This window comes from Scyliorhinus torazame, chromosome 1 (genome assembly GCF_047496885.1).
Source record: "Scyliorhinus torazame isolate Kashiwa2021f chromosome 1, sScyTor2.1, whole genome shotgun sequence".
NCBI classification, from domain to species: Eukaryota; Metazoa; Chordata; class Chondrichthyes; order Carcharhiniformes; family Scyliorhinidae; genus Scyliorhinus; species Scyliorhinus torazame.
The window spans coordinates 377,997,542-378,024,637 of NC_092707.1; the positions used below are offsets into that span (position 1 = coordinate 377,997,542).

The following is a 27,096-nucleotide window of genomic DNA, read 5'->3' on the forward strand; positions in this document are numbered from 1 at the left end:
TCCTGAATCACCCCCGGGACACAGTCCTCAATTCTCGTAGCCAGCACTTTTGCCAGCAACTTAGCATCCACATTGAGGAGCGAGATCGGTCTATACGACCCACATTGCAGTGGGTCCTTGTCCCGCTTCAGGATCGGAGAGATCAGCGCCCCGGACATTGTCGGGGGCAAGGTCCCCCCCCTCCCTTGCCTTATTGAAAGTCCTCACTAGCAACGGGCCTAGCAGGTCCACGTATTTCCTGTAAAACTCGACCGGGAACCCATCTGGCCCCGATGCGTTCACCGCCTGCATGCTCCCCAATCCTTTAACCAATTCCTCCAGCTCAATTGGTGCCCCCAAACCAGCCACCTCCTCCTCCTCCACCCTCGGGAACCTCAGCTGATCCAAAAATCGTCGCATCCCCTCTTCCCCCGCTGGGGGCTCAGATCTGTACAGATCCCCATAGAAGTCCCTAAATACCTTGTTTATTCTCCCCGCACTCCCCACCATATTCCCCCCGCTACCCTTAACTACACCTATCTCCCTCGCTGCCTCCCTCTTACGAAGCTGGTGTGCCAGCATCCGACTTGCCTTCTCCCCATACTCATACGTCGCCCCCTGCGCTTTCCTCCACTGTGCCTCTGCTTTCCCTGTGGTCAACAGGTCGAACTCCGTCTGGAGGTTCCGTCGCTCCCTAAGTAGTCCCTCCTCGGGGGCCTCTGCATATCTCCTGTCCACCCTTAAGATCTCCCCCACCAACCTCTCCCTCTCCCTGCCCTCTCTCTTCTCCCTGTGGGCCCTGATGGAGATTAACTCTCCCCTCACCACCGCCTTCAGCGCCTCCCAGACTACCCCCACCTGCACCTCCCCGTTGTCATTGGCCTCCAAATATCTTTCAATGCACCCACGCACCCGCCCGCACACCTCCTCATCCGCCAATAATCCCACATCCAGACGCCACAACGGGCGCTGGTCCCTCTCCTCTCCTAACTCCAGCTCCACCCAGTGCGGGGCGTGGTCTGAGATGGCTATGGCCGAATACTCCGTTCCCTCCACTTTCGGGATTAGCGCCCTACTCAAAATAAAAAAATCTATCCGGGAGTAGGTTCTATGGACGTGGGAAAAGAATGAAGATTCCCCGGCCAGGGGCCTGTCAAACCTCCATGGATCCACTCCCCCCATCTGGTCCATAACCCCCTAAGCACCTTGGCCGCAGCCGGCCTCTTACCCGTCTTGGACCGAGAGCGATCCAGTGATGGGTCCAGCACCGTGTTGAAATCCTCTTCCTCCCCCCTCCCCCTCCCCCCCTCCCCCTCCCCCCCCCCTCTTTCCCCCCCCCTCTTTCCCCCCCCCCTCTTTCCCCCCCCCTCTTTCCCCCCCCCTCTTTCCCCCCCCCTCTTTCCCCCCCCTCTTTCCCCCCCCTCTTTTCCCCCCCCTTTCCCTCCCCCCCTTTCCCTCCCCCCCCCTTTCCCTCCCCCCCTTTCCCTCCCCCCCTTTCCCTCCCCCCCTTTCCCCCCCCCCTTTCCCTCCCCCCCCTTTCCCTCCCCCCCTTTCCCTCCCCCCCTTTCCCTCCCCCCTCCTTTCCTTCCCCCCTCCTTTCCTTCCCCCCTCCTTTCCTTCCCCCCTCCTTTCCTTCCCCCCTCCTTTCCTTCCCCCCTTCTTTCTCTCCCCCCCCCTTCTCTCCCCCCCCTTCCCCCCCCCTTTCCCTTTCCCCCCCCTTTTCCTCCCCCCCTTCCCCCTTCCCCCCCTCCCCCCCTCCCTCTCCCCCCCCTCTCCCCCCCCCTCCCTGCCCCCCTCTCCCCCCCCCTCCCTCCCCCCTCTCCCCCCCTCCCTCCCCCCCCTCCCTCCCCCCTCTCCCCCCCCTCCCTTTCCCCCCCTTTTCTCCCCCCCTTTCTCTCCCCCCCCCTTTCTCCTCCCCCCCCCTTTCTCCTCCCCCCCCCTTTCTTCCCCCCCCCCTTTCTCCCCCCCCCTTTCTCCCCCTCCCCCCCCCCCCCCCCCCCCCCCCCTCCCCAATTATCTAACTTCCTACCTCCAGGTCCGGAATCCGACCCAGCATGTGTTTCATAAATCCGGCATCATCCCAGTTCGGGGCATTTACTTTTACCAGTACCACCCGCACCCCCTGCAACCTACCGCTGCACTCACCATCACATATCGACCTCCATTATCCACTACAATATTCATTGCCTCAAACGACACCCGCTTCCCCACCAGTATTGCAACCCCTCTGTTCTTCGCATCCAGCCCTGAAAGGAATACCTGTCCTACCCATCCCTTTCTCAGCCAAACCTGATCTGCCACCTTCAAATGTGTCTCCTGGAGCATAACCACGTCTGCCTTCAGTCCCTTTAAGTGTGCGAACACCCGGGCCCTCTTGACCGGCCCGTTCAGGCCCCTCACATTTCAAGTTATCAGCCGGATTGGGGGGCTGCTCACCCTCCCCCGCTGACTAGCCATCTCCTTTTCTAGGCCAGTCATGTGCCCGCGCCTCCCGCACCCTCCAGTCCCCAGGACGGCGGACCCCCACCCTGACCACCCCTCCTACTTCCAGCTCCCCTTTGGCCAATGCAGCAGCAACCCTATATCTCCCTCCCCCCGCTAGGTCCACATCTAGCCCTTTTGCTCCCCCCATAACACTCCCGTAAGTCAGCTGACTCCGGCCTCTCCTGCCATTCCATCGATCCCCCCCCACCCCCCCAGTGTGAGAATCCCCCCTTCCCCTCCCTGGCAGTCAGCGTGCGCTCCTCTCCAGCACCGCCCATCCACCCCCTGACCCCCACCCCCGTCCTTCCCTAGTGCAGGAAAAAGCCCGCGCTTTCCTGAGCCGGCCCCGCCCACTCTGGCGCAGCTTTTTTTGCGGTCTTACCCCAATTCCCCATCCCCGGGCCTCCACTCCCCCTCTTCCTTCGTGGGGGTCTGCCCCTCCAGCACCGACGCCCACATTCTCTCCCAGTCTCCCCATCAAATCCCTTCACCCATCCCCATCCAGCACCCAACCAAAGAAACATTCCCTAAACGTGATAAACACCATATACACAGTAAACATCCCCCCCACAACAAACCCTCAATTTGAGTCCAACTTTTCAGTCCGTATAAAGCTCCATGCCTCATCAGGCGTTTCAAAATAGTGGTGCCGATCCTGGAACGTGACCCACAATCGCGCTGGCTGCAGCATACTGAACTTCACCCCCTTCCGTTGGAGCACCGCCTTAGCCCGATTGAAACCAACTCTCTTCTTAGCCACCTCTGCACTCCATTCCTGGTAGATTCGGATCTCCGTGTTCTCCCACCTGCTGCTCCGCTCTTTCTTGGCCCATCTCAGGACACTCCCTGTCCATAAAGCGGTGAAACCTCACCACTACAGTCCTTGGCGGCTCGTTGGCCTTGGGTCTCCTTGCTAGGACCCGGTGAGCCCCATCTAGCTCCAGGGGCCTCGGGAAGGCTCCCGCGCCCATCAGCGAATTGAGCATCATGCTCACATATGCCCCGGCATCGGGCCCCTCCACTCCTTCAGGGAGACCCAGAATCCGAAGATTCTTCCTCCTCGACCTATTCTCCAGGTCCTCAAATCTTTCCGCCCACCTCTTGTGCAGCGCCTTGTGCGCCTCCACCTTCACCGCCAGGCCCAAGATCTCGTCCTCGTTCTCAGAGGCTTTTTGCCGCACCCCCGGGATCGCCGCCCCTTGGGCCTCTGGGTCTCCACCAGCTTCTCGATTGCCGCCTTCATTGACGCCAGCATTTCGGATTTCAGCTCCTCAAAGCAGCATTTAAGAAACCCCTGCTGCTCCTGCGCGCGTGCTGCTTGGTCTCCACCCGCCGCCATCTTGTTTTTTCTCCCTCACTTTTTGCTGCTCCAAGATCACTTTTTTCACCGCTCTACTCCTGGTCCAATCCATATAATGTCGGGGGGACCTTGCTGTCACCTTCTCACACTGGAAGCTGTCGAACAATTGCCGTTGGGGCCCCTCTAGAGAGCCCAAAAGTCCATTCCCGGCGGGAGCTGCCGAACGTGCGACCTACCTAGGCATAGCCATAACCGGAAGCAATTTACTGCACGTTTCGGACACTACCACGAAAACCAAGTTTTCTGGGTAGGATGTATGACCTGAACCTTTTGACCTATGCGCAGACCAAGCAGTTCCACACCTGCATATCAGCTATGTGCTGTCTTCATTCACCATTGGTTTTTGAGAAATTTCTCTTGCTTATCTGAGAAATTGAACAAGTGATGGCTTGGCAAGGTTGTCCTAACCTGCCTTCTGAACATAATTTCCGCTGGGGACAGTATTTCCGCTGGTGACAGTAAGCCAACATCTAAAGGTGTTCCACTTAAGTGTGTTGTGACAATGTGTAGTTGTTTTGTTTCCCTGTACTTCATGATTAATGTTTTTAACAATGTAAACTATTCACTTGGCAAGACCGTTGGATCTGAGATAGCGTGGCAGTGAGGCTGCCGCATGGTTTATGCATTTAGCATACATGTACCTACAAGGTCTGCCAACATATTATGGCCTGTTGTCTGATACAATCTGTGCCGAACAAACTGAATATTGCACTCATTGTGTCTGCCATGGACACACTTGAAGAATCCTTCAGTTGCCAGATAATTGTGAACTTGGAAAAGTAATCAGTGACGAGGGAAAAGAAGTCACCGTGGATAGTGAATAAATTTGCAATTTTAGACCAGGGCTACAATTGAATCTTATTAGGGTATAGAGGTTCTTTGCATTGATGTAAGTGACTCTGGCATGCCTTGCACATCCCAATTATCTTCTCTAAGTGCATTGATCCCTGACTAAAACACAGTTTCTTTGCCAGGCGCATGGTTTGCTCCACGTCCATATGTCCCTGATGTAACATATGAGTCATCCAGAGGGTGGTTGGAGTCTGGAATGAACTTCGAGAGAGAGGGTGATGGAGGCAGGTTCAATCGAGGTATTCAAACGGGGGTTGGATTGCTATCTGAAAATGTGCAAAGTTACAGGGATAATGCTCTTTCAAGAGAGCCATTGCAGGCTTGATGAGCTGAATGGCAACCTGTACTTCAACTTTTTTCTGATTCTCCAATAACTCCCCATAATGTCTTGAGTGGTGGACCATTTGCTGTTTCTTCCCGAAGTTGGTTGTGTTTGTGTTGACCAAAACTCATAAGATCGCCATTGAGCACCTCTCACATTGATAGCTACAACATCCACTTGTAGATCTGGCAAACGCCTCCGCAATAGTTTTTGGATTTGTTAACCTGTTTAGTGTGTTTCATCAGAGGCTTGCATCAGATCATTTCCGATGGTTTATAATCATTTTCTGCACTGTTGCCAAATAGGTGCATGTGATGCCAAATATCAGAGTGAGTGTCTCATGCTCAATGTTCAAATAATTGTATTGTGTTTGAAGCGAATGCAATTGGTTTGCCAGTTTGCATAATGTACATTCCTAACCCTTTTTGAGATGTCACCCTCTTATGACCATGTTGTTTCTTAGGTCGGATCACAGTTGTCTATTCTAACAAGACCATAAGAAATAGGAGTAGGCTTTTTGGCCCCTCCCAACTGCTCCACCATTCAATAGGATTATGGTTGATCTGACATTGCTCACATCCACTTTCCTGAAACACTTGATTCGTTTACTGATTGAGAATGTATCTCTGCCTTAAATATATACAAGGGCTCTGTCCCACAGCTCTCTGTGGCAAGGAGTTCCAAAGACACAACCCACAGAGAAGAAATTCCTCCTCATCTCAGTCTTAAATTGGAACCCCTTTGTTCTGAGACTATACCCTCTGGCCCTAGACTCTCCCATGGTGGGAAACATCATCTCAGCATTTATCCTGTCAAGCACCTCCAGAATCCTATGGGCGCGATTCAACTAATTGGGAATGAAGTCCCATAACGAGCGTGACTGTTGTACAAGGGGACTCAGCAGGGAAAGTGCGGGTGCCAGGCTGGCACTGCCAGGGTGCCCAGGTGGCACCAGTGCACCACCATGCCCAAGGGGCATACAACTGGAGGCTTCCAAACCCCTGGGAGACCCCCACGAGTGCCGTTTCATCTAGTCCCCGTTTGTGGAGACCAATATCAAATGGAGCTTGCCCGAGTTCTCCGAGGCGAAGGGGATGAATCCCAAAGCCTCGGGTACCTCGAGAATCTGCACATTAGAGTGAGACTCGCTCAAATATGCAGATTTGCCAATGGGCAGGATTTACATAGCAACGTCTCACGTGATTGTGTTGTATCTCGCAAGACGTTGCGAGCCGGGTAGATCGCTCCCAGGCTTTTATCAGCCGCAGTGCGCCGTGGCGAGCTGCTTTTCGGGTGCAGCGTGGCCGTTGGATCACGCCCCTCTGACCACCTCTGAATCTTCTACATTTCAAAGAGTAGAGCAACAACCTGTTTAACCTTTGCTCATAAGACAATCCTTCCATACCAGGGATCATTCTAGTGAACCTTCTCTGAACTGCTGCAATTGAAATAAGGGGACCAAAACTTACTCGCAGTACTCCAGATGTGGTCTCACCAGTACAGTTGCAGCAAGACATCCCTACTCTTACTCCAGCCCACCATTCAATTGGCCTTCCTAATTACCTGCTGCATCTGTCTGCTAGCTCTGTGTTTCGTGCACAAGTACCCCAAATCCCTTTGTGTTGCAGCTATCTGCTGTTTTTCTCCATTTAAATAACAGTGTTCTGTTGTCTTCTCTTCCAAAATTTCACATTTTCCCACATCATACTCCATTTTCCAACTTTTTGCCCATTTAATTAACTTATAAATATCTCTTTGAAAATTGTTTGTATCCCTCTCAACTTGCCTTTCCACGTATTTTTGTCTTCTGAAAATTTGACTACATTACATTCACTTCCTTCCTCCAAGTCATTAATATAGAGCGTAAACAGTTGTGGTCCCAGCACTAATCCCCGCGGAACCCCACTAGTTACAGGTTGCCAACCTGAAAAAGAACCTTATCCCCACTCGCTGTTTCCTGCCCATTAGCCAATTCGCTATCCATACCAATATACTGCCTCCAACCCAATGGGCTCACATCTTATGATTTAACATTTTGTGATGTACCTTGTTGATGCTTTCTGGAAGTCCAAATACAATGTCTCTACTGATTCTTCTCTATCCACTCTGGGTGAGACTTGCTTGAAAATTTCTAATAAATTAATCAGACACTATTTCCCTTTCATGAAGCTGTGCTGATTCTGCTTGATTAGATTATGATTTTCCAAATGTGCTGCTATTACTTCCTTAATAATGAATTCCAACATTAGATGTTAATCAGCCTGTACTTTTTTTTTAAAAAGTATTTTTTTTCTCCTTTTTCACATTTTCTCCCAAATTTGCACCCACCAATAATAAACAATAATCAGTAACGAATACAATGTCAATCCCCATATCAATAACAATGATCCCATCCTCCCACCAAACCCCAAACATTAGCCCGCATGTTCACATAAACAAATGACAAAATGGAATCAGAAATCACCATTAACACACACAGTCACCCCCACGCACACGGAAAGTGCATGATGAATAATGCCCATGAATTGTAGAACCCCTCCATCCTTCCCCTCAGTTCAAACTTAACCTTCTCAAGGGCCAAGAATTCCAACAGGTCCCCCCGCGACCCCAGGGCACAGGACGGAGAGGTTGCTCTCCATCCCATCAGGATCTGCCTTCGGGCGATCAACGAGGCGAAGGCTGCAACATCTGCCTCTGCACCCATTTCCAACCCCGGCTGGTCCGACACCCCGAATATGGCTTCCCGAGGGCTCGGGTCCAGTTTCACGTGCACCCCTTTAGAGATTACCCTAAAAACCTCCTTCCAGTAATCCTCCAGCTTTGGACAGGACCAAAACATATGAACGTGATTTGCGGGACCTTATCTTCTACCCTTTCAAAGAATCGACTCATCCTCGTCCCTGTGAGGTGTGCTCTATATAGCAACTTCAGCTGTATCAGCCCCAACCTTGCGCACAAGGTGGAGGCGTTCACTCTCGGGAGCACCTCACACCAGAACCCCCCCTCCATTCCCTCTCCCAACTCTTCCTCCCACTTTGCTTTGATCCCTTCCAGTGGTGCCTTCTCCTCTTCCAAAATAGCTCCGTAAACCACCGGCACTACCCCCTTCTCCAGTCCCCCTGTCATCAGCACCTCCTCCAGAAATGTGGAGGCCGGCTCCACCGGGAAGCTCTGTATCTCCTTTCTGGCAAAATCTCGAACCTGCATGTATCTAAACGTTTCCCCCTGCTCCAGCCCATACTTTGCTTCCAGCTCCTTCAATCCTGCAAACTGACCCTCAAGAAACAAATCTTTTAGCGTCTTAATCCCCTTCTAATCGGCCTGTACTTTTTGCCTCCCTGTCATTTTGAATAGGGAATTTGAATTGGCAGTTCTCCAACCCTTCAGTACTTCTCCAGAATCCAAGAATTTTTGGAAAATTATAGCCAGGGCATCAATATCACTGTAGCTACTTCTGTTTTTAAAAAAAATGTTTTTATTCTCCATTTTCACATTTTCCTTCAACATTTACACCCCTCCCACAAACAGTAAACAGTAACAAATACAAAATCAATCCCCTTAACAATACCATCCTCCCACCACCCCAAACAACGGCCCACCTGTCAAAATATGGACCCGATAAAACAAACCCTCCCACGGTGGCAACTGAAAACAAAGGAGAAAAAGAAAAAGGAGTCCGGGACCGCCCATGGTCACCATTGACCTATAGAGTCCACTCTCCCCCCCCCCCCCCCCCCCCCCCACCTCAACGCCATCCAACCTCTGAAAGAGTACTGTACATGATACCCAAGAGTTGTACACCCCCCCCCCCCCCCCCCCAAGTCTCCAACTCCTCCCGTCCACTGCCTCTTGTAAAACTCCTCCCCCCAACCTCGGTTCCTTCCCCCCAACTTTCCACCCCGGCAAGACCACTCTGACCCTGTTCTGCCAGGCTCCGATGGCCGCAGCCCCTCCCCCCCACCTCACTCCCGTTCACTGGCCGGCTTAAACCGACCAGCGTGGGGGCCCCCACCCGGGTCCCTTTCCCCCTTGCCCGGCCCTAGGATAGCCCAGAAATCCCCTTTTAGCACACAAACCCCGCATACCCACCTACACCCCAAAGAGCCTTCATTTTGAGTGAAAGTCCCATCACTTCCCTTGTTCAAATATATACAACATTGGCTCCTTTAGCCCATACACCCGCACGCAGTGAAACAAAAAAAGAAGAAAATACAGTCATGAGGTCACATCGTCACATGGCCATTTCGCAGTTCTGCCACAGTCCTTCTGCCTTCGGAAACTCCTCCGCTGCTTCCGCCGTTCCAAAATAAAAGTCCCTGAGCTTGTAAGTCACCCTCAGCTTCTCTGGATATACAATGACGCACCGCACCTTGCTAATGTACAGTGTCCTCTTCACCCGGTTGAAGGCAGCCCGCCGCCTCGCCAGCTCCACCGTAAAGTCCTGGATTGGATTTGTTTATTGTCCCGTGTACCGAGGTACAGTGAAAAGTATTTTTCTGCGAGCAGCTCAACAGATCATTAAGTACATGAGAAGAAAAAGGAATAAAAGAAAATACATAATAGGGCAGCACAACATATACAATGTACTACATAATGTACTAATGTACATAATGTACTACACGTATACCAGCTCCAGCCCACTAGACCACCCGCTTCTGCTTGGCCCAGCTCAGGACCTTCTCCTTCACACTGTACCTACGGAAGCACTGAGTCACTACCCTTGGCGGCTCACTCGCCTTTGGTACAGGCCTCCATGACCGATGAGCCCGATCCAGTTCATATCGGGAGGGATCCTCCCCCTCCCCCAATAGTTTCGCCAGCATCGCGGCAAAATACTCAATCGGCCTTGGTCCTTCAACTCCTTCGGGCAGCCCCACGACCCTCAAATTCTGCCGCCTGGATCTGTTTTCCAGATCTTCCATTTTTCCTCGCAGATCCTTGTTAATGTCCATCTCCTTCCCCATCGAGGCAAGTTGATCACCGTGCTGCAATAATGTCTCCTCCACTTACTTCAGCGCCTCCCCTTGCTCTCGCACCTCTGCCACTGCGCTCGCCACCGCCTTCGGCACCGGGGAAATCGCCTCCTCCACCATCGCACTCAAAACCTCTCTCATCTCCTTCCTCATTGTCTCCATGTATCTTGTAAACTGCCTTTCGAATTCCGCAGCCATCACCTTAGTTATTTCTTCAGCCGTAAGCAATGCGGCCTCCACTGGTGCTCCAGCCTCCATTTTCCTTGGTGACCCCGCGGTGACCTTTCCACTCCCCAACGGACCTTCAGCTGTTTTCTTTACGGACGTTTTTTTACTTACCCTCGACATTTTTCTTCACTGTGCCTTCACTGTTTCTCCCTGCTTTTGCTGCCTCCGTGGACCCTGGGACCGGTCTTAAAGCCCCGAAAATGCCGTTCCCGAACGGGAGCCCTCCGTTGTGCGGCCGCCTCCCGCCCGCCGTCACCGGAAGTCATTGTAGCTACTTCTTTTAGGATCCTAGGATGCAAGCCATCGGGGCCTGGAGACTTAACTGCTTTAGCCCCATTAGTTGATCTAATGATACTTCTCTGGTGATGGTATTTAATTGCTCCCCCGTATTCTTCATATTAGTGGAATGGTTGAAGTATCTACCACAGTAAAGACTGATGCAAAGTATCTGTTTAACTCCTCCACCATTTCCTTGTTCCATAACTATCTCCCCAGATTCATTTTCTAAGGGGCCTATTTTTACTTTGATGTCTCTTCTTTTAAAAAAATATTTAAATAAGTTTTTATATTCTTCGTTAGTTTGCCCTCATTTATTTTCTTTGTCTTTATTATCTATTTAGTCTTACTCTGCGGGATTCTGAATTTATCCCAATCTTTGGGGCTATCATTGACTTTTGCCTCCTTATATACTTTTTCTTTGAACTGAAGATTCTCCTTGGTTAGTCATGGTTGGTTTATTCCTCTTAGAATCATTCCTCCTTACTAGATATGTCTTTGCTGAGTCATGAATTACCACCTCAAATGTCTGCCGCTGCTTGTTTATTGGCTTTCTAATCTATCGGCCCTGTCCACCTCAGTTAACTCTATCCTCATTCCATGGTAATTCCCTTCATTTAAGTTAAACACAGTTGTTTTTGACCCAAGTTTCTCATTCTCAAATGTATTAAATTCTATCATGTTATGATCACTACTTCCTAAGGGATCTTTTACTCTGAGGTCATTTATTAAACCCGTCTCATTACTAGATCCAAGGTAGCCTGTTCCCTGGTTGGCTCCAGGAAATTGCTCGTATTGCTCTAGGAAACTATCACGAATGCACTGTATGAATTTGTTGCCATAGCTACCCTTTACAGCTTAGTCGAACCAACATGAAGATTAAAGTAACCAATAATTATTGCTCTATTCATTTTACATGCTCCTATTATTTGTTAATTTATACCCTTTCGTACAGTGTGGCTACTGTTTGGGGGTCTATGCACTACTACTAATGTCTTTCCCTTGCTGTATTTTACCTCAAGCCAAATAGACTCTCTATCAGACTCTAGCTGGTCTTTCAACTGTCCTCATTTAATATCTTATTTAACAGTGCTACACCACCACCTTTTCCTTCCTTCACATCCTTCCAAAAGGTCAAACATTCCTGGATATTAGGTTCCCAGTTTTGATCTTGTAAATCCATAATGGATTTACCTCAATTTGTGCCATCAGTTCGTCTATCTTATTCCGAATGTTTCGTGCTTTAAGATATAAATTCTTTTTTCCATTTTTACTGAGTACTGTGACCCTGTTTGCCTCTATCCCTTGATTACCCAGTCAACCATTTTTGCATTTTACTGTTCGTTCTTTCATTACTGTCTTTGTTTCTCTTTCCCTTGTCACCCTGTTTAGGTTCCCATCTCCCTGCCATTCTAGTTTAAACCCTCCCCAACCACACTAGCAAATACTCACCCCAGGACATCACTCCCAGTACTGCCCAGGTGTAATCCATCCAGTTTGTACTGGTCTCGCCTCCCCCAGAACCGGTTCCAATGCCCCAGGTATCTGAAGCCCTCCCCGTTGCACCATCTTTCCAGCCACGTATTCATCTGATATATTGTGTTATTTCTACTCTGACTAGCATGTGGCATTGGTAATAATCCTGAGATCACTACCTTTTGAGGTCCTACTTTTCAGCTTGCTTCCTAACTCCCTATATTCTACTTTCAAGACTTAATCCCTTTTTTAACCTATGTCATTGGTACTGATGTGTACCATGACCACTGGCTGTTGACACTGCCACACCAGAATGTTCTGTAGCGACCCTGAGACATACTTGACCATACCATCCAGGAGTCTAATTTCCGGCCACAGAAACACCCATCTATTCCCCTTAAAATTGAATCGCCTACAAACTATTGCGTTGACACACTTTTTACTCCTCCCCTGTGCAGCATAGTCAACCGCAGTGCAACAAAATTGGTTGTTGCTGCCTTCCCCTGAAAGACTGTTCCCCTCAACAGTATATCTGTTTTGTAGGGGAATAACCACGGGAGATTCCTGTACTGCCTGCCTCACCTTGTTGCTCTGCCTGGTGGTCACTCATTCCCTTCCTGCCTGTGGAATCTTAGCATGCAGTGTGATCACCTCTCTATATGTGCTATCCAGGATACCCTCTGCCTCGCAGATGCTTCACAGTGTCTCCAGCCGCTGTTCCAGCCCCAAAACCCTGGCTTCCAGAAACTGAAGCTGAAGACACGTTGCACACATGCTGGCCCAGACAGGTTGATGCAGACTTGATGGGTCAAATGGCCTCCTGCACTGTAGGGATTCTATGGAATACTGGCAGTGTGCCTGGCTTCCCACATGGAGCAGGAGGAGCAAACAACGGCTGTGAGCTCTCCTGCCATGACCTACCCCATTGGATTAAACCTTGAAAAGACTTAAAAATCAAATAGTATCAAATACTTTGGGCCCCTATTCCCTTGATCTCATTAATACAGAATAGAGTCCTTGCAAACTATAAATCACAAAATAAAGACTTTACAAACTATAAGCAATAATGGTAGCATAAATATTCACCATCCATACTCATCCAATCAGCAGCTTCCACTTGCCCTAACGTCACTTCCAGAGCTCTGCCTCTGGATTGAGTGAAGGTACGTTGGGCTGCTCCTTTTAAAGTTTTTTCCACTGTTCTGCTCAACTGCTCCTCGCCAGATTCACTCTTGCTCTCTGACCTCCGGTGCTCAGTACTGTAAGAGTTACTTAAAGTCCCTCTTTCCCATATGCTCCAAATTGACGAATACTTCACTTTTACTTTAAGAGCAGAATCAGAGAAAGAAGGGACTGATCACCTCCTCCCTCTTTCACCAAACTCCAGTTGATGCAACAAGGCAGCATGAAGGAGCCTTCCTTATATAGCCCCTAATTCGAAGCTTCTCAAATTGGATTAAACCAGTTGTCCAACAAATAACTAGCTTCAGCTGAGAGACTGTAAACCCCTGTTTTAAAGCTGCAATTAAACTTCACCCAGTCAGGGGCTGGTTTAGCACACTGGGCTAAATCGCTGGCTTTTAAAGCAGACCCAGGCAGGCCAGCAGCACAGTTCAATTCCCGTACCAGCCTCCCCGAACAGGCGCCAGAATGTGGCGACTAGGGGCTTTTCACAGTAACTTCATTGTGACAATAAGCGATTTTCATTTCATTTAATTTCAAAAGAGCAACTTTTAGTTAATTGCTAAATTAAAGAACAAACTAGATTTTAGATTGAAATTAGCCCTTAAATTAAATAATTTCTTAAAACTTACCCCTTGAGATTCTCTGTTTCACCAAAGTCCAGCTACATTCTGCTGCAACAAGGCAGCACTTATTGCAGACCAAAAACAAAAAGGGCTGGAAAAACACAGCTGGCCTGACAGCATCTGTGGAGAGTGAAATGCAGTTCACGTTTCAAGTCTAATATGACTTTTCTTCAGAACCCTTGCGTTTTGTTAGTAACAAAAGTGTTTTACTTCATCTACACATCATGTCACATTCACAAGGTGGAAAGCCTGTTCGTTTTCCAGTTAAAGATTAACCTACTGTGAATCTACAGCCCAGTCATTGTGGCAATAGTGTATGTGCTCTTATTTATGCGGGTCTCTGGTTGTTGCTGCTAGTATGCCGCATATACTTTGTTTAGTCGTATCTTTTTTTTCCAATTAAGGCTTAATTTAGCATGGCCAATCCATCTACCCTGCACATCTTTGGGTTCTGGGGGTGAGACCCACGGACATGATCCGGGACCGGGATCGAACCCGGGTCCTCGGTGTCGTCAGGCTAGCTACTGTGCCATCGTGCCTTCCCGTTTAGTTGTATATTATTGTAACTTCTGGTCGCACCTCTAGAACCAGATTTCCTACATAGGCGAGCCCAATGTCGTTTTACACCGCGTACCTTGCATATCTTGGAGCGCAGGACAGTTTTGCAGTAGGTGCAGTAAAATGCACTTCCCACTCGACTTGCTTGTTTCCTGTGACCTGGCTATTGCGTCAATAACAGTAGCTTCACCTAATGCTTCCAAGTGTCGTTATGCAGCCACAATGGCTTTTTATTTTCTACCATTTTTTTGTTTGTGTCAATATTATGACCATTCTTTTTCTCTAAAAGTTTTCTTGTAAAACTTTGATCAACTTTGAAGCTATAACCAGCTGTATTGAGACAGCATTCGGACAGCTCAGCTGAAAAATTGCAGTCCTTGCCCTTGTAATGGACTCGACAAACTGATGAATTGATTCTAGTGACTGTTGCCTGTAAGTCGTTGGCTCCAAACAGTGAATTCTGAACTTCACCTTCACACAAAACTGATCCTCCAGCATCTTCTATATCTGATGCTACTCAGACAGGCCTGCAGTGTTGATCCTATGCAGCCCGTCATTTCCAATGGCTATCTTTATTTTCACCGCTTGTTTTCACTGCTTATTTATCTGGTTCTGTGATGGATAAATCTAAGAAGCATTGTTTCATCCTTTGGAAAGCCTAAATTCAGCTAAGACATCTGTAGCCTTCCAATTCATGCAGGGAAATTTGGTGGTCATCTTTGTGACGTTCCCTGTCTTTTATGGACACTGCTAATATGTAGGGGATGTGTAACCTCTCCACTCCTCGGAGAGATACACCAGTGCAGTTGCTGTGTTTTTTATAGTCTTCCCCTTTTTTTGGTTGCTTTTCAGGTTTTCCCTCAATTCACGCTTTTGTCTTTTGTGCGGGAATGACACCTGTGGATATCTTGATGGTGCTGCAGCTTTTACTGCAGATTCATAGCCCACCACCCAGTACAGCACAGTTCTGAACCAGCTTGTTGTCCCCATTAACCCCCAATCCAGCTATTCCACAAATCAGATATTGTTCTACAAAGCACAGAACAAAGGGTTCTGTACAGGGACTTTGCCTCCCGGTGTTTCAGTGCAAATACGGCATCAGTATTGCATCAGCTCATGCCTGGCTCCTCCTGTGGTCTTCAAACTCTCATCACTGCCATCATGTTGTTTTTCTGTGTCTACTTTACACAAACTCACAAATCTTTCACATACAGAACTGGTAAACTATACTTGGGTTTGGTTTATTTGAAGATACATTACAGGATGTCTCAGCACACAGATCTACTTTAGGGCTTCGGCAACTATTACTCACACAGACAGCTCCGCTACAGTTCCTTTATGCACTCTACTAGGTGCAGGTCACATGCTGCTTTGCATCCTGGTTAATTGCTCGTGCATATTCACTTAAAGCAATGTCACAACAGTGACAAAAAGAAGTCAACAGCTATCCTGCAACTCAACAGAGAATAAACTGTAATTGCGCACTAATACAGAAAACCCTAAATCCTCCTGGGAATGAACAATTTCATCATATCTAACTACAGTTCAAATCAACTAATCAAAAGAAAATAATACAAAAACCTTAATCATATGAGATTGAAGTATAGAATCCAACGGAAGAAACGCACGGTAGGATAGGAATGAACAACGGCTTATTATGGTATACATAAAATCACAAAGCGACAACTCCTCTCTCCGAAGAGCCACCCTGCAGGTCAGGGATTTATACCCGGACGTTTCCCCTTATTAAGGGGAAACCCCACTCTCAATTACCAGGGGGAATCGTATAGAGCATGGTCCTTAGCCCCCAAGGGGTCATAACATAAACTAAGCCTTAATCTTATATGTATATTGTATACTTGAATAAAGTATCTCACATCCTGCATTTGCAACTACACTTGTGCATCATGCAATCACGCAACCCCGCCTCTGATCACATTAACACCTTTACTCTCTTTCCGGTATGCTCCCTTGCTGCCTGAACTCTTGAGCATAAAGCTTTGTCACCATTGTCCAAATCCTGGTTTATCCATCCATCATCAGAACTGTCTGCACCACATCAAATGTTTTCAGCCTACCCTCTTATATAAGTTCCTAAGATATAGGAGCAGAATTAGGCCATTCGGCTCATCGAGTCTGCTCCGCCATTCAATCATGGCTGATATGTTCCTCAGCTGATAACCTACAATGCTACAGACCAAGAGCTGGATTGCAAAATCAACCAGAGTATCTCCTCCCTAGAACACATAAACTAGGAGCAGGAGAAGGCAATTTAACCTCCCGAGCCTTAATCACCTTCAATGTGATCATGGCTGATCCCATAATGGCCTCAACTCCACTGTTCTGCCCGTTCTCCATAGCCCTTCAACCCATTATCAATTAAAAATCTGTAACTCCTCAAATTTCTTCACTGTCCCAGCATCCACCACACTCTAGGGCAGTGAATTCCACAGATTCACAACCCTTTGGGAGAAGTAGCTTCTCAAACCTGTTTAAAATTTTCTGCTTCTTATGAGCTCTTGTTTTAGAATGCTCCACAAGAGGAAGCATATGCTCCACATCTACTTTATACATATCTTTTAGTATCTTGAATACCTCAATTTGATCTCCCCTCATTCTCCCAAACTCTGGAGAGTATCGGTCTAAACTGTTTAACATCTCCTCATGCGACAAACCCCTCATCCCTGGAATCAATCTAGTGAACCTCCTCTGAACTGCCTCCAATGCCACTACATTCTTCTCTGCCAATCAATTGTTAATCCTGCAGAGAAAGGATAACTGCTGAATTCAACTGTCCCCTGTGCTCCCCCCAATGTCATATTCTACACCATGGACTTCTTCATCCCTCGGATTGAAATCATTGTTCAACTGCCTCTGCTGTTTACCCTATTCTGTTTGTCCAGCAAGTCCTCCAGGCTCCTGCCTGCCCTATCCCTGAACCTATCTGTCTCCCCCTCTCTAGTTTTTGCTCCTGTCTCTGCTTACATCCTCTCCAAGCTCATCGCATCATGCTCTGCAAAACTGAGGAGCAACCATGGAGGAGTCCTCAGATCGCTGACATTATAAATGGTGCCATCTCATCAAATGCTGAACGTCTTTTTCAAAACCATCAAAGCTACCACCTTACTCCTCAGAATCCCATCCATGATCTTCGTCTGTGCAACTACTGCATCATTTCCAACCTATTTTTCCTCTCTAGAGACCACAAACTTCATTTAGTCTATCTCTCTGTATTCTATCCTGCACAAAATCTCACTTGTCTATCACCCTGACTTACATTTGTTTATTGTCATCCGTCACTAAGTTTAAAATGATTGTCCTGTTAGTGGAGAGGGAGAGCGATAGAAAGTTGGACCAGCTATGTATATATGTATATATCATAACAACCAGAGCAGGTAGGAGGTTACATTTCCGCAGCAGGACTACCTTTTTAACTCCTCAATCTATTCACCACTTAAAAGAGATAAATTGGGAGGGTGATGAAATGCTTTTCATTTGACTGAATGGATATCGCCATAACATTATCGAGGGTCAAGTGGGCCCTTGATAAGCACCTTATCCGATCAGCACCTTATACATTGACCTAACTTTCCCCAAACTCCACCACCAGCATACCATTGCTGAAGTGTCTCCCATCCACAGGATGCATTGTAGCAATTCACCAAGGCGTCATCAGCTGTTCACCTTCCAAACTCGCTGCCTCCACTACCTAGAAGAGCAACAGGTATATGGAAACACCATCACCTCCAAGGTCCATTTCAGGTCCCACACTTTCCTACTTGGACATTTATTGTTCCTTCACCGCTGAATCAAAACCTAGGAACTTCCTACCAGGATTGTGGGAGCGCAATCTCACAAACTGAAGTGGTCCCCCCCCCCCACCTCAGAAAAAACGGGAATAGTTCATAAATGCGGCCTTGTCATCTTGCCCAAACTTTGGGAGAGAATGCATAAAAATAATGCTAAATATAGTGCACCGTCTTCTGTTGTAAATTGTTTGGACGATGATGGCTTGATTTGCCGTGTAATATCCTTGCTTCCGAATGAGTATCCTATTTCCATTGCTTAAGCAACAATGACAAGGTGACATTACAAGTTCTCTGGTTAAGGGGAAGATAAAATGAACATCCATGTTGAGCCGGGTAGCCTGGCAAAAACATCAGAGGGCCTAGTAAAGATGGGATTCAGAAAAAGAAAGAGCTAATAATGTGTTAAGTAGACTGCAGGTGAAGAATATGAAGCTGTGTTAACTAGCAGCATGTTGCTGCCAATTAGACATAAATCTGCAAAACTGCATGTCTTTTGAACAGTGCAATAATTAAAAATGTGCTTCTCTAATGTATAAAGGGACCAGACATTTCTATCCTAACCCATGCAGGCTGGAAAGCTCCAGGTTTGATCTGATTTATGGTGATAAATTTGACTGACCTCATCCAGACAGTAATTAGGATGCTACTTTGGTTCCATTGGCGTAGAGGGAAAAAGACCTCTGCCCACACCTGCCAGCAAGTGCTTATTTTTAGATGTTGATGAAAAGCTATTTTACGTTCAGCTATGATTCCCTCCCAGAGTTAAATAAGTTGATAACACCCTAAGCTTGCACATCCAAGGATGAAAGGTTAAATGGAGCAGTTGATGTCTTATGGTGACGGCCATGAACTGAGCGGTTGCTCGAAAGGTGGCTCTCTCCTAGAAACTTTTATTTAGCTCTTTTAACCCTGTCAAACGGGCACCAAAAGTGCAAAACGTTCCCTAGCCTAACCCCCATCTACTACTTAACCAGGGTGCCGATGAACCAGCAACCAGGCCGCAAAAATAGTAAAGGTAGGTACGGGAAAACCCCAGAACAGGGAGCCCTGCACGGCGGCCCAGAAACCGGTCATGGCGGACCCAACGGGATTGCCAACGCCGGCACAGCCGATGATGGAGAAGTTGATGGAGTTTATCACAATGGAACTCCAGAAGCACAGAGAAGCAGTAAAAGAAGACGTCATGGTGACAGTAAGGTCGACAGTAGAGACCGCAGTGGCTCCCCATAAAGGAAGCAATGGACAGAGCGGAGCGGAGACTGGGGACCCAGGAGGCAACGGTGTGGGACCTGGAAAAGGGAGTCATTGACCAGGGGAAATGGATCACCTCGCTCAAAGCCCTGGTGGCAAGGATTGTGACGACCCAGAAGGCACTGACGGGGAAGGTATACAAGCAGGAAAACAGGTCCCGCCGGCAGAACCTACGGATCATCGGGCTACCAGAGGGCACAGAGAGGACGAACCCAACTGGATTCGTGGCATTGATGCTCCGAAAACTGGTTGGGGAGGAGGGCTACGCCAAGCCCCCAGAGATGGACTGGTCCCACAGCTCACTTCCAAGTAGGGAGAACCACCATGGGCAATGATTGTAAGGCTCCACAGATTCTAGGTCAAAGAATGGATTCTAAGTTGGGCGAAGAGCACGCGGTTGGATGGACACACTATTCGCTTGTACCAGGATATTGGAGCGGACTTGGCCAAGCGCCAGGCAGAATTTAACAGGGCAAAAGCTGTGCTGTTTAAAAGCAAGGTGCGGTTCAGCATGCAGGACCAGGCTAGACTATGAGTCATGTATTGGGGCAAAGAACACTCTTTCGACATGCCGGAGGAGGTAAACTAGTTCATCCATAAGAGAGTACTTGGGAAGAAGCAGTGAAGGTCAACAATCTTAATGCAGACTTTTACAATACAGGGAGGAAAGGGTAAATGTATTTGGACGGTGGGTGGGGGGGGGGAAATCAGATGGGATGGATACAAAATAATCTGTTTCCAGGAAGGAGCCACTACACTAGTGAGAAAGCTGGTGCACAGGAGTAGGAAAAGGGGGTGGGGGCTGCAATGCACCTCCCAGGAGTGAGGGAGTGCCTGGCAAGTGGGTGTAGAGCGACAAACAGGGCGGACAGGTGGTGAGAGACAAGGGAGGGGAGGGGGGAAGTAATGGGGGATCGGGGAAAGGAGATTTGCATTGGTAGAAGAGCTCTGGGAGGGGGGAGGGTAGAATGCTGGTTGCAGCAGGTCGCAAGTGGAGATGGCTGGAAGGAGGAGGAGGCCACCATGGATGGCCTACGAACAAAAGGAAACCCCGGCATGCAGGGGCACGTCCGCGAGGTAAGTATGGCTGACCCCAGAGGAGGGGGGGGTTGGCGACAGAAATCACCTGTCGGAATAGTCACCTGGAATGTGAGGGGATTCAACGGACCAGGAAAAAGATGAGGAGCCTTCACCCATCTTAAGAGCTTGAGGAACGACGTAGTGTTTTTACAGGAGACACACTAACGAGAGAAGGATCGATTGAGAGTAAGAAAAAGCTGGGTAGGACAGACATCGGGCATGCTTTGACATGAGGGCGAGGGAGGTGACCATTCTGTTTGACAAAAAAGTAGCATTTACAGCGACGAACAAGGTGACGGACTTGAGGGACAATACGTAATGGTTAGCAGGATCCCGGGAGGAGGTAGGAGCGGGTGATGGGGAGAGAGGGGATGGAGGAGAGAGGGGAGATAAATGGGGGGGGGGGGGGGGGGATCGGTGAGGGAGAGGGGGGTGGTTTATATTTCAAAGCCAAAATATTTGGGGATACTTATTGGGTTAGCCTTTATCCTCTGTACTTGCAACACTAGTTTTCCATTGCTCTCATGCTCTGTCTAAATTGATTGTAAGTTGTGGCTCTTCATACTGATATCCAAGGATATTGTGAAATTCTGCCTATTTTACCTCCTGGATGGATACGAAGTCTTCAGTACTGCATTCACTAATGCATATATAAGCTGTATTTTTTTAATGCGATTATGTTTCTCAAACTTGTATTTCTCTTGACTTGTTTTGGTCTTAGAAACTCGGTGCTAACGATAAAATAACATTTTTCATTTATACAGTGCTTTTAATGTGATAAAACATCCTAAGGTGCTTCACTATAACTGAGTAGGTAGGTAACCTACCTCACCAGGTACTCTTTACCAGGTACCAGCATGTGTGTGAGCACTTGATGATTTTACCCCTGATATTTCTGTCAACCCTTCACGGTGACCAGAGTCTTCCTGTGCCATGTGGCCTGAATCTGTGGATTGAATCGGTTCCCATCTGTGTGAGCTGTTGCTCATTGCTGTCATTCCATTCTTGCTCCATTTCATATTTATTATTTTGCATATTCAATAAAACTATTTAACCAAAATCTGACCAGCTGTGGAAGTTTGTAAATGAGCAAAAGTAAACATTCATGCCTCTTCACCCCATTTAGAGCAAGTTATGCAGTAGGTGATCTCGTTTTGTACCCAATCCACACTGCGTGCTTGGGAACGTTGTTATGAAATTAGATTTCTGAAATTGCTCCTGAATGTATAATTTGACTGGGATAGAATGAGAAAACGTGCACCTGAGAAGAAGACTGTATCTGGATAGTCTGGGACTCATCCACTAGGTGGGGCCATTGGAACACTGATCAACTTAAAAAATGCTCCGAGTTCTGTTTTAATTCAGCAGTTACAAGGGGTGGGGTGAAATCGCACCTTAAATAAAAATATATTTTCAGATTAGTCCAGTACAATGAAATGAGAAAAGATGTGAAAAGTTAGTGTAATCCCGTATCTCATTAAATATTAGGAATTGTCAATTTCTTATTCCAATAAGAAAATTAAAACATTGGCATTTATCATATTTTTTTGCCACTGGTTGTTCCTCTGGCTCTGAGTGAATACTTTTGTTATTCACTTGTATGATCATACTAACATTCATTGCTAATGATATTTGTTTTCTTTAGTATGTAGCCTTTGAACGATGCTTTGGTGCTTACGATAATGTTTGCAGTGCATTGCATCCAACAAGGTATTCAATAGTGCTTTCTTATAATGAAAATAAAATGATCTGTAATACAAAATGCACTGAAGTGTCAACACTAGGTAAATTAATAAATAAACAACTTCTATTGTCTGGCTTTGATTCAATGCTGCCATGAATACATTTAGGAATATTTTGCTTACTTTTTGTTGCTCTACACATATTTTGCTCACCTTTGCCATTCCATATTTTAAAGAATATTTTGTTGTATCTAAACCATTTTGATTTTCTTGAACAGCTAATGTTTGCACAGAATATATTTCTCCAGGCAGCTCAATCTTCCATCCAACTCCGAGTCACTCTTCAGTTAATGTTTGCCATTTTTGACACTGGCTTTTTTGGAAGTCTTCGAGAAAGGAAATTTAAATGTTTACTCGTACAGTGCAGATCTTACTGACTATAAAAAAGGGAAAAGGAACCTGCATTAATTTAGGAGAATGATTTCATGTACTTGTAAATGGGGATAACATGCTCTCAACCTGTTTCTGTATTTCTGCTATGTGGCATTACTAGTAATATGTGTTATAAATAATTAAATGAGTAAGAATTGAGGACCTTGATTTCTGAGTTTTTCAAGTTCAATTGTGTATTACTGTTCTGCTGCCCTTTTGCTTGGTGATGTATATTTTAGAGACTGCAGACTTTAAGAATTGCTTAGATTGTAGTAAGGACGTTATGAAGACAATATACAAACTTGCTTGTATTCCCTTGAGTTTAGAAGGCTATGGGTCATTTAATAGAAGTTATTAAAATGGTAGTATGATTTTATAGAGTCAACATAGAGAAGCTGTTTCATCTGGTGCAAAATCCAGAACAAGGGAACACAATCTTAACATTGAAGCTGAGCCATTCGGGTATGAAATCAGAAGCAGCATTTCTCAACCATGGTGAAAATTCTAAATGCTCACTGCCTAAAGGTGGTGCTGAGCGAATTGAGATTTTCAAGTCTGAGATCGAGATTTGTACTAGGGCATCAAAGGAAATTAATCAAAGGTAGAAAAATGGGGTTGAATTTGAGCTTCGCTACAATCTAATGGTGGAACAGACTCCAGTGTCTGAATTTGGTTTGTTCTTTTCCTGTTTAACTTTGGCAGCCCCATTATTAAAAAGAGCACAAACGCCATTAGGAGCATATAGTGGTGATTCTCCAAATCCTTACAAAGGATGAAAATGTTAATTATATTAATTCTTGATCTGCACGTGTCTTTTTATAAAATTCATTTACGGGATGTGGGCGTCGCTGGTTAGGCCAGCATTTATCGCCAATCCCTGGTTGCCCTTCAGAAGGTGGTGAGCTGACTTCTTGAGTCGCTGCAGTCCTTGAGCTGTAGGTACACTCACTGCGCTGTTAGGGAGGGAGTTCCAGGATTTTACTCCAGCGACAGTGAAGGAACAGTGATATATTTCCAAGGCGGGGTGGCGAGTGACTTGGAGGGGAACCTCCAGGTTGTAGGGTTCCCAGGTACCTGCTGCTCTTGTCCTTCTAGATGGTATTGGTCATGGGTCTGTCACCTGCAAAGACAGCATTTATTGCATATCCCTATTTACCCTTTTAAAAGGCGGTGGGCTGCCTCGTTGAACCACTACAGATAAATACAGCCAAGGGTCGCACATTTTTCCAAGGTCTGGTATTTAAACTGACAGTTCTTCAGAAACAAATATTCCAACCACAGGTGTACTGTGAAATGTAACCTGTGCATAATACACCTCATATCAACTTTGCATATACCAGTAAAAATTCTGTTTTAAAATTAGGCTTAATTCTGATTCATGTCTCATTCTTTCCATGAATTTAATCTATAATTCTATAATTCCATTGTGGGAATACTTCAAGTTAATTGATTTTAATGAAAAGAGAAAATTGAATTATCATGTCAGTAGATGTCGGCATAATTCTGTAGGTCTACTTAACATGATTATCACTGGAGTATACCGAGTTGTTCAGTTTCAAACTGATAGATAGCAGCAGTTTATAGCTGAATGTGTTGAAAATCTCAGGTACTTATTTTTATGTTTCTAATTTTTACCGGATCTCTCCTTGCCTCTCAAATCACACATCTTCCCTGCTGAGTTGGAAATGACGTGGGTGGCTCACCAGCACCATCTCTAGAACGGTTAGGAATGAGCAACAAATGCTGGCCTTGCCAGCGACGTCCACATCCAGATCCATGAACAAAATCTTGCATCCAGATTAGCATTTTTCCATCATTGTCCATGCACAAAATTGTGAGACTATTTAAAGAGAATGAAACTTTCCCTATATCGCTTTCCCTTCGTAGAATCCCTCCAGATCAGAAAGAGGCCATTTGGCTCTTCAGGTCTGGACCGACCCTCCTGAAAGAGCACTAGGCCCACTCCCCTGTCCTATCCTCATAACCCCACCTAACCGGCACATCTTTGGACTGCGCACGCAGAGTGATCCCAGGCAGACACGGGGAGAATGTGCAAGCTCCACACACAGTCACCCAAGGCTAGAATCAAATCCTGGTCCCTGGTGCTGTGAGGCAGCATTGCTAACCACTGTGCCACCGTGGTGCCATTCAACTTGAAAAAAATGACCATAATTTGTTACCTTCACAATTGGATAAGCTTGCTACACTATTGCAACATGTTGATACAATGAAATCAACCTATAGTGGACACATTTGGGACAGAGAGCAGGTGGTATTTAATGTGCATCTACCTATTGTTGAGCACTTTAGTAGGACTCTGTTTTAATGTAGAAATAGTGGTTGGGTGAGTTTCTGAACATTACAAATCATCAGGAGGTGTCAAATTCATGCATTTACCTCACCCTAACTGCAGAATCAGTTAATGAACCAATACTCAAATGGGTGAATCTATTGCGTACACAAAGAGAGGCCGGTTATCTGTTCGCTTTGAGAAATGGTGCATGATGTGAGGTTGTTTTAAAGAAGAGAAGCGAATGCTGAGATTGATTGGGAAGGGGAATAAATGAGAGAAAGCGTAGTCAAATATGGCTGGGTGTGAACACTTAGAAGACTTGTAGCATTTCTGTTGTCATTTAAGAATAGAATGAGATTACAATGCATTTTAAGTAATGTTCTTTGGACTCATACATCCCTCTGATTCTACTAATCCATCATTAGTAACTTGTCTAATTATGCTGCATATTTCGTGCCTGTGCAAAACCATCTCAGCTTGGCGTTGGTGCAGACTGTCTGGTTCAACTGAAGTCACCCAAATTAAATAAAGCCGCCTCACAGGAGCCATTGCACTGGCTGCAGTATTGGGTGGCCTCAGAACATTTTTAATGTAATTTTTAATCATTTGTAGCAGAAAGTTCAATCTGTTCTTAACATTAAAGTTTAATCAGTGTTTGGAACCCAGTAAACATAACTGGTATGCTGGTTTTGCATCACTCTTAAATAGGTACTGTATTGTAAGAATGCCTTTTAATGCTAATTTTATAGGTGACTTCCGGTTGCGGCTATGCCTAGGTAGGTCGCACGTTCGGCAGCTCCCACCAGGAGCGGACTTTTGGGCTCTTCAGAGGGGCCCCAACGGCAATTGTTCGACGGCTCCCAGTGTGGGAAGGTGACAGCAAGGTTACCCCGACATTATATGGCTTGGACCACAGGAGTGGAGCGGTTTTAAAAAAAAAAAAGTGATCCTGGTGCAGCGGAAAGTGCGAGGGAGGAAAAGCAAGATGGCGGCGGGTGGAGACCAAGCAGCGTGGGCGCAGTGGTCGCAGGAGCAGCAGGAATTCCTTAAACGCTGCTTTGCGGAGCTGAAGACAGAAATGCTGGCGCCAATGAAGGCGGCGATTGAGAAGCTTGTGGAGACCCAGAAGACCCAAGGGGCGGCGATCCAGGAGGTGCGGCAAAAAGCCTCTGAGAACGAGGACGAGATCTTGGGCCTGGCGGTGAAGGTGGAGGCGCACGAGGCGCTGCACAAGATGGGCAGGAAAAATTTGAGGACCTGGAGAATAGGTCGAGGAGGAAGAATCTTTGGATTCTGGGTCTCCCTGAAGGAGTGGAGGGGCCCGATGCCGGGGCATATATGAGCACGATGCTTAATTCGTTGATGGGCGCGGGAGCTTTCCCAAGGCCCCTGGAGCTGGATGGGCTCATCGGGTCCTGGCAAGGAGACCCAAAGCCAACGAGCCCCCAAGGGCTGTAGTGGTGAGGTTCCACCGCTTTATAGACAGAGAGTGTGACCTGAGATGGGCCAAAAAAGAACGGAGCAGCAGGCGGGAGAACACTGAGATCCGAATCTACCAGGACTGGAGTGCGGAGGTGGCTAAGAAGAGAGCTGGTTTTAACAGGGCTAAGGCGGTTCTCCATCGGAAGGGGGTGAATTTCGGGATGCTGCAGCCAGTGCGATTGTGGGTCACGTTCCAAGATCTGCACCACTATTTTGAAATGCCTGATGAGGCATGGAACTTTATCCAGCCTGAAAAGTTGGACTCAAACTGAGGTTTTGCCGTGGGGGTTGTTTACTGTGTTTACTGCGTTTGGGGAATGTTCTTATTGTTTTGGTGCTAGGTGGGAATGGGTGAGTGGATTTGATGTGGGGGCTGTGGGAGAGTGTGGGCGTCGGCGTTGGAGGGGCAGGGCCCCGTGGAGGAAGAGGGGGCGTGGAGGCCCGGGGATGGGGAGTTGGGGCAAGGCCGCAAAAAGGAGCTGCACCAGAGGGTGCGGGGCTGGCTCAGTCGGGAACCGCGGGCTTTTTCCCGCCCTAGGGAAGGATGGGGGTGGGGCCGATGAGGTAGGAAGCTTGATAATGGGGGGGAGGGGGGGGGAGGGACTTTAACACGGTGCTGGACCCAGCACTGGACCGTTCTAGGTCCAGGACGGGTAAGAGGCCGGCTGCGGCCAAGGTGCTCGGGGTTTATGGACCAGATGGGGGGAGTGGATCCATGGAGGTTTGCCAGGCCAGGGAATTTTCCTTCTTT

General features: G+C 47.3%; 1 protein-coding gene across 3 annotated transcripts in view; it reads left to right on the top strand.

The window, feature by feature from the left end:
* The window catches only part of slc30a6 (solute carrier family 30 member 6), a 227,985-nt gene that overhangs the window by 38,126 nt on the left and 162,763 nt on the right, over positions 1-27,096 (top strand). The window contains exon 1 of one of the 3 annotated variants that reach the window (XM_072511945.1): positions 4,808-4,914. The exons of the other annotated variants lie outside the window; for them this stretch is intronic. Within the exon in view, the coding sequence (XP_072368046.1) occupies positions 4,894-4,914 (21 nt within the window). The 5' untranslated portion in view covers positions 4,808-4,893. Of the gene's footprint in view, positions 1-4,807; positions 4,915-27,096 lie in introns of those variants that run through there. 3 annotated transcript variants of the gene reach the window in all.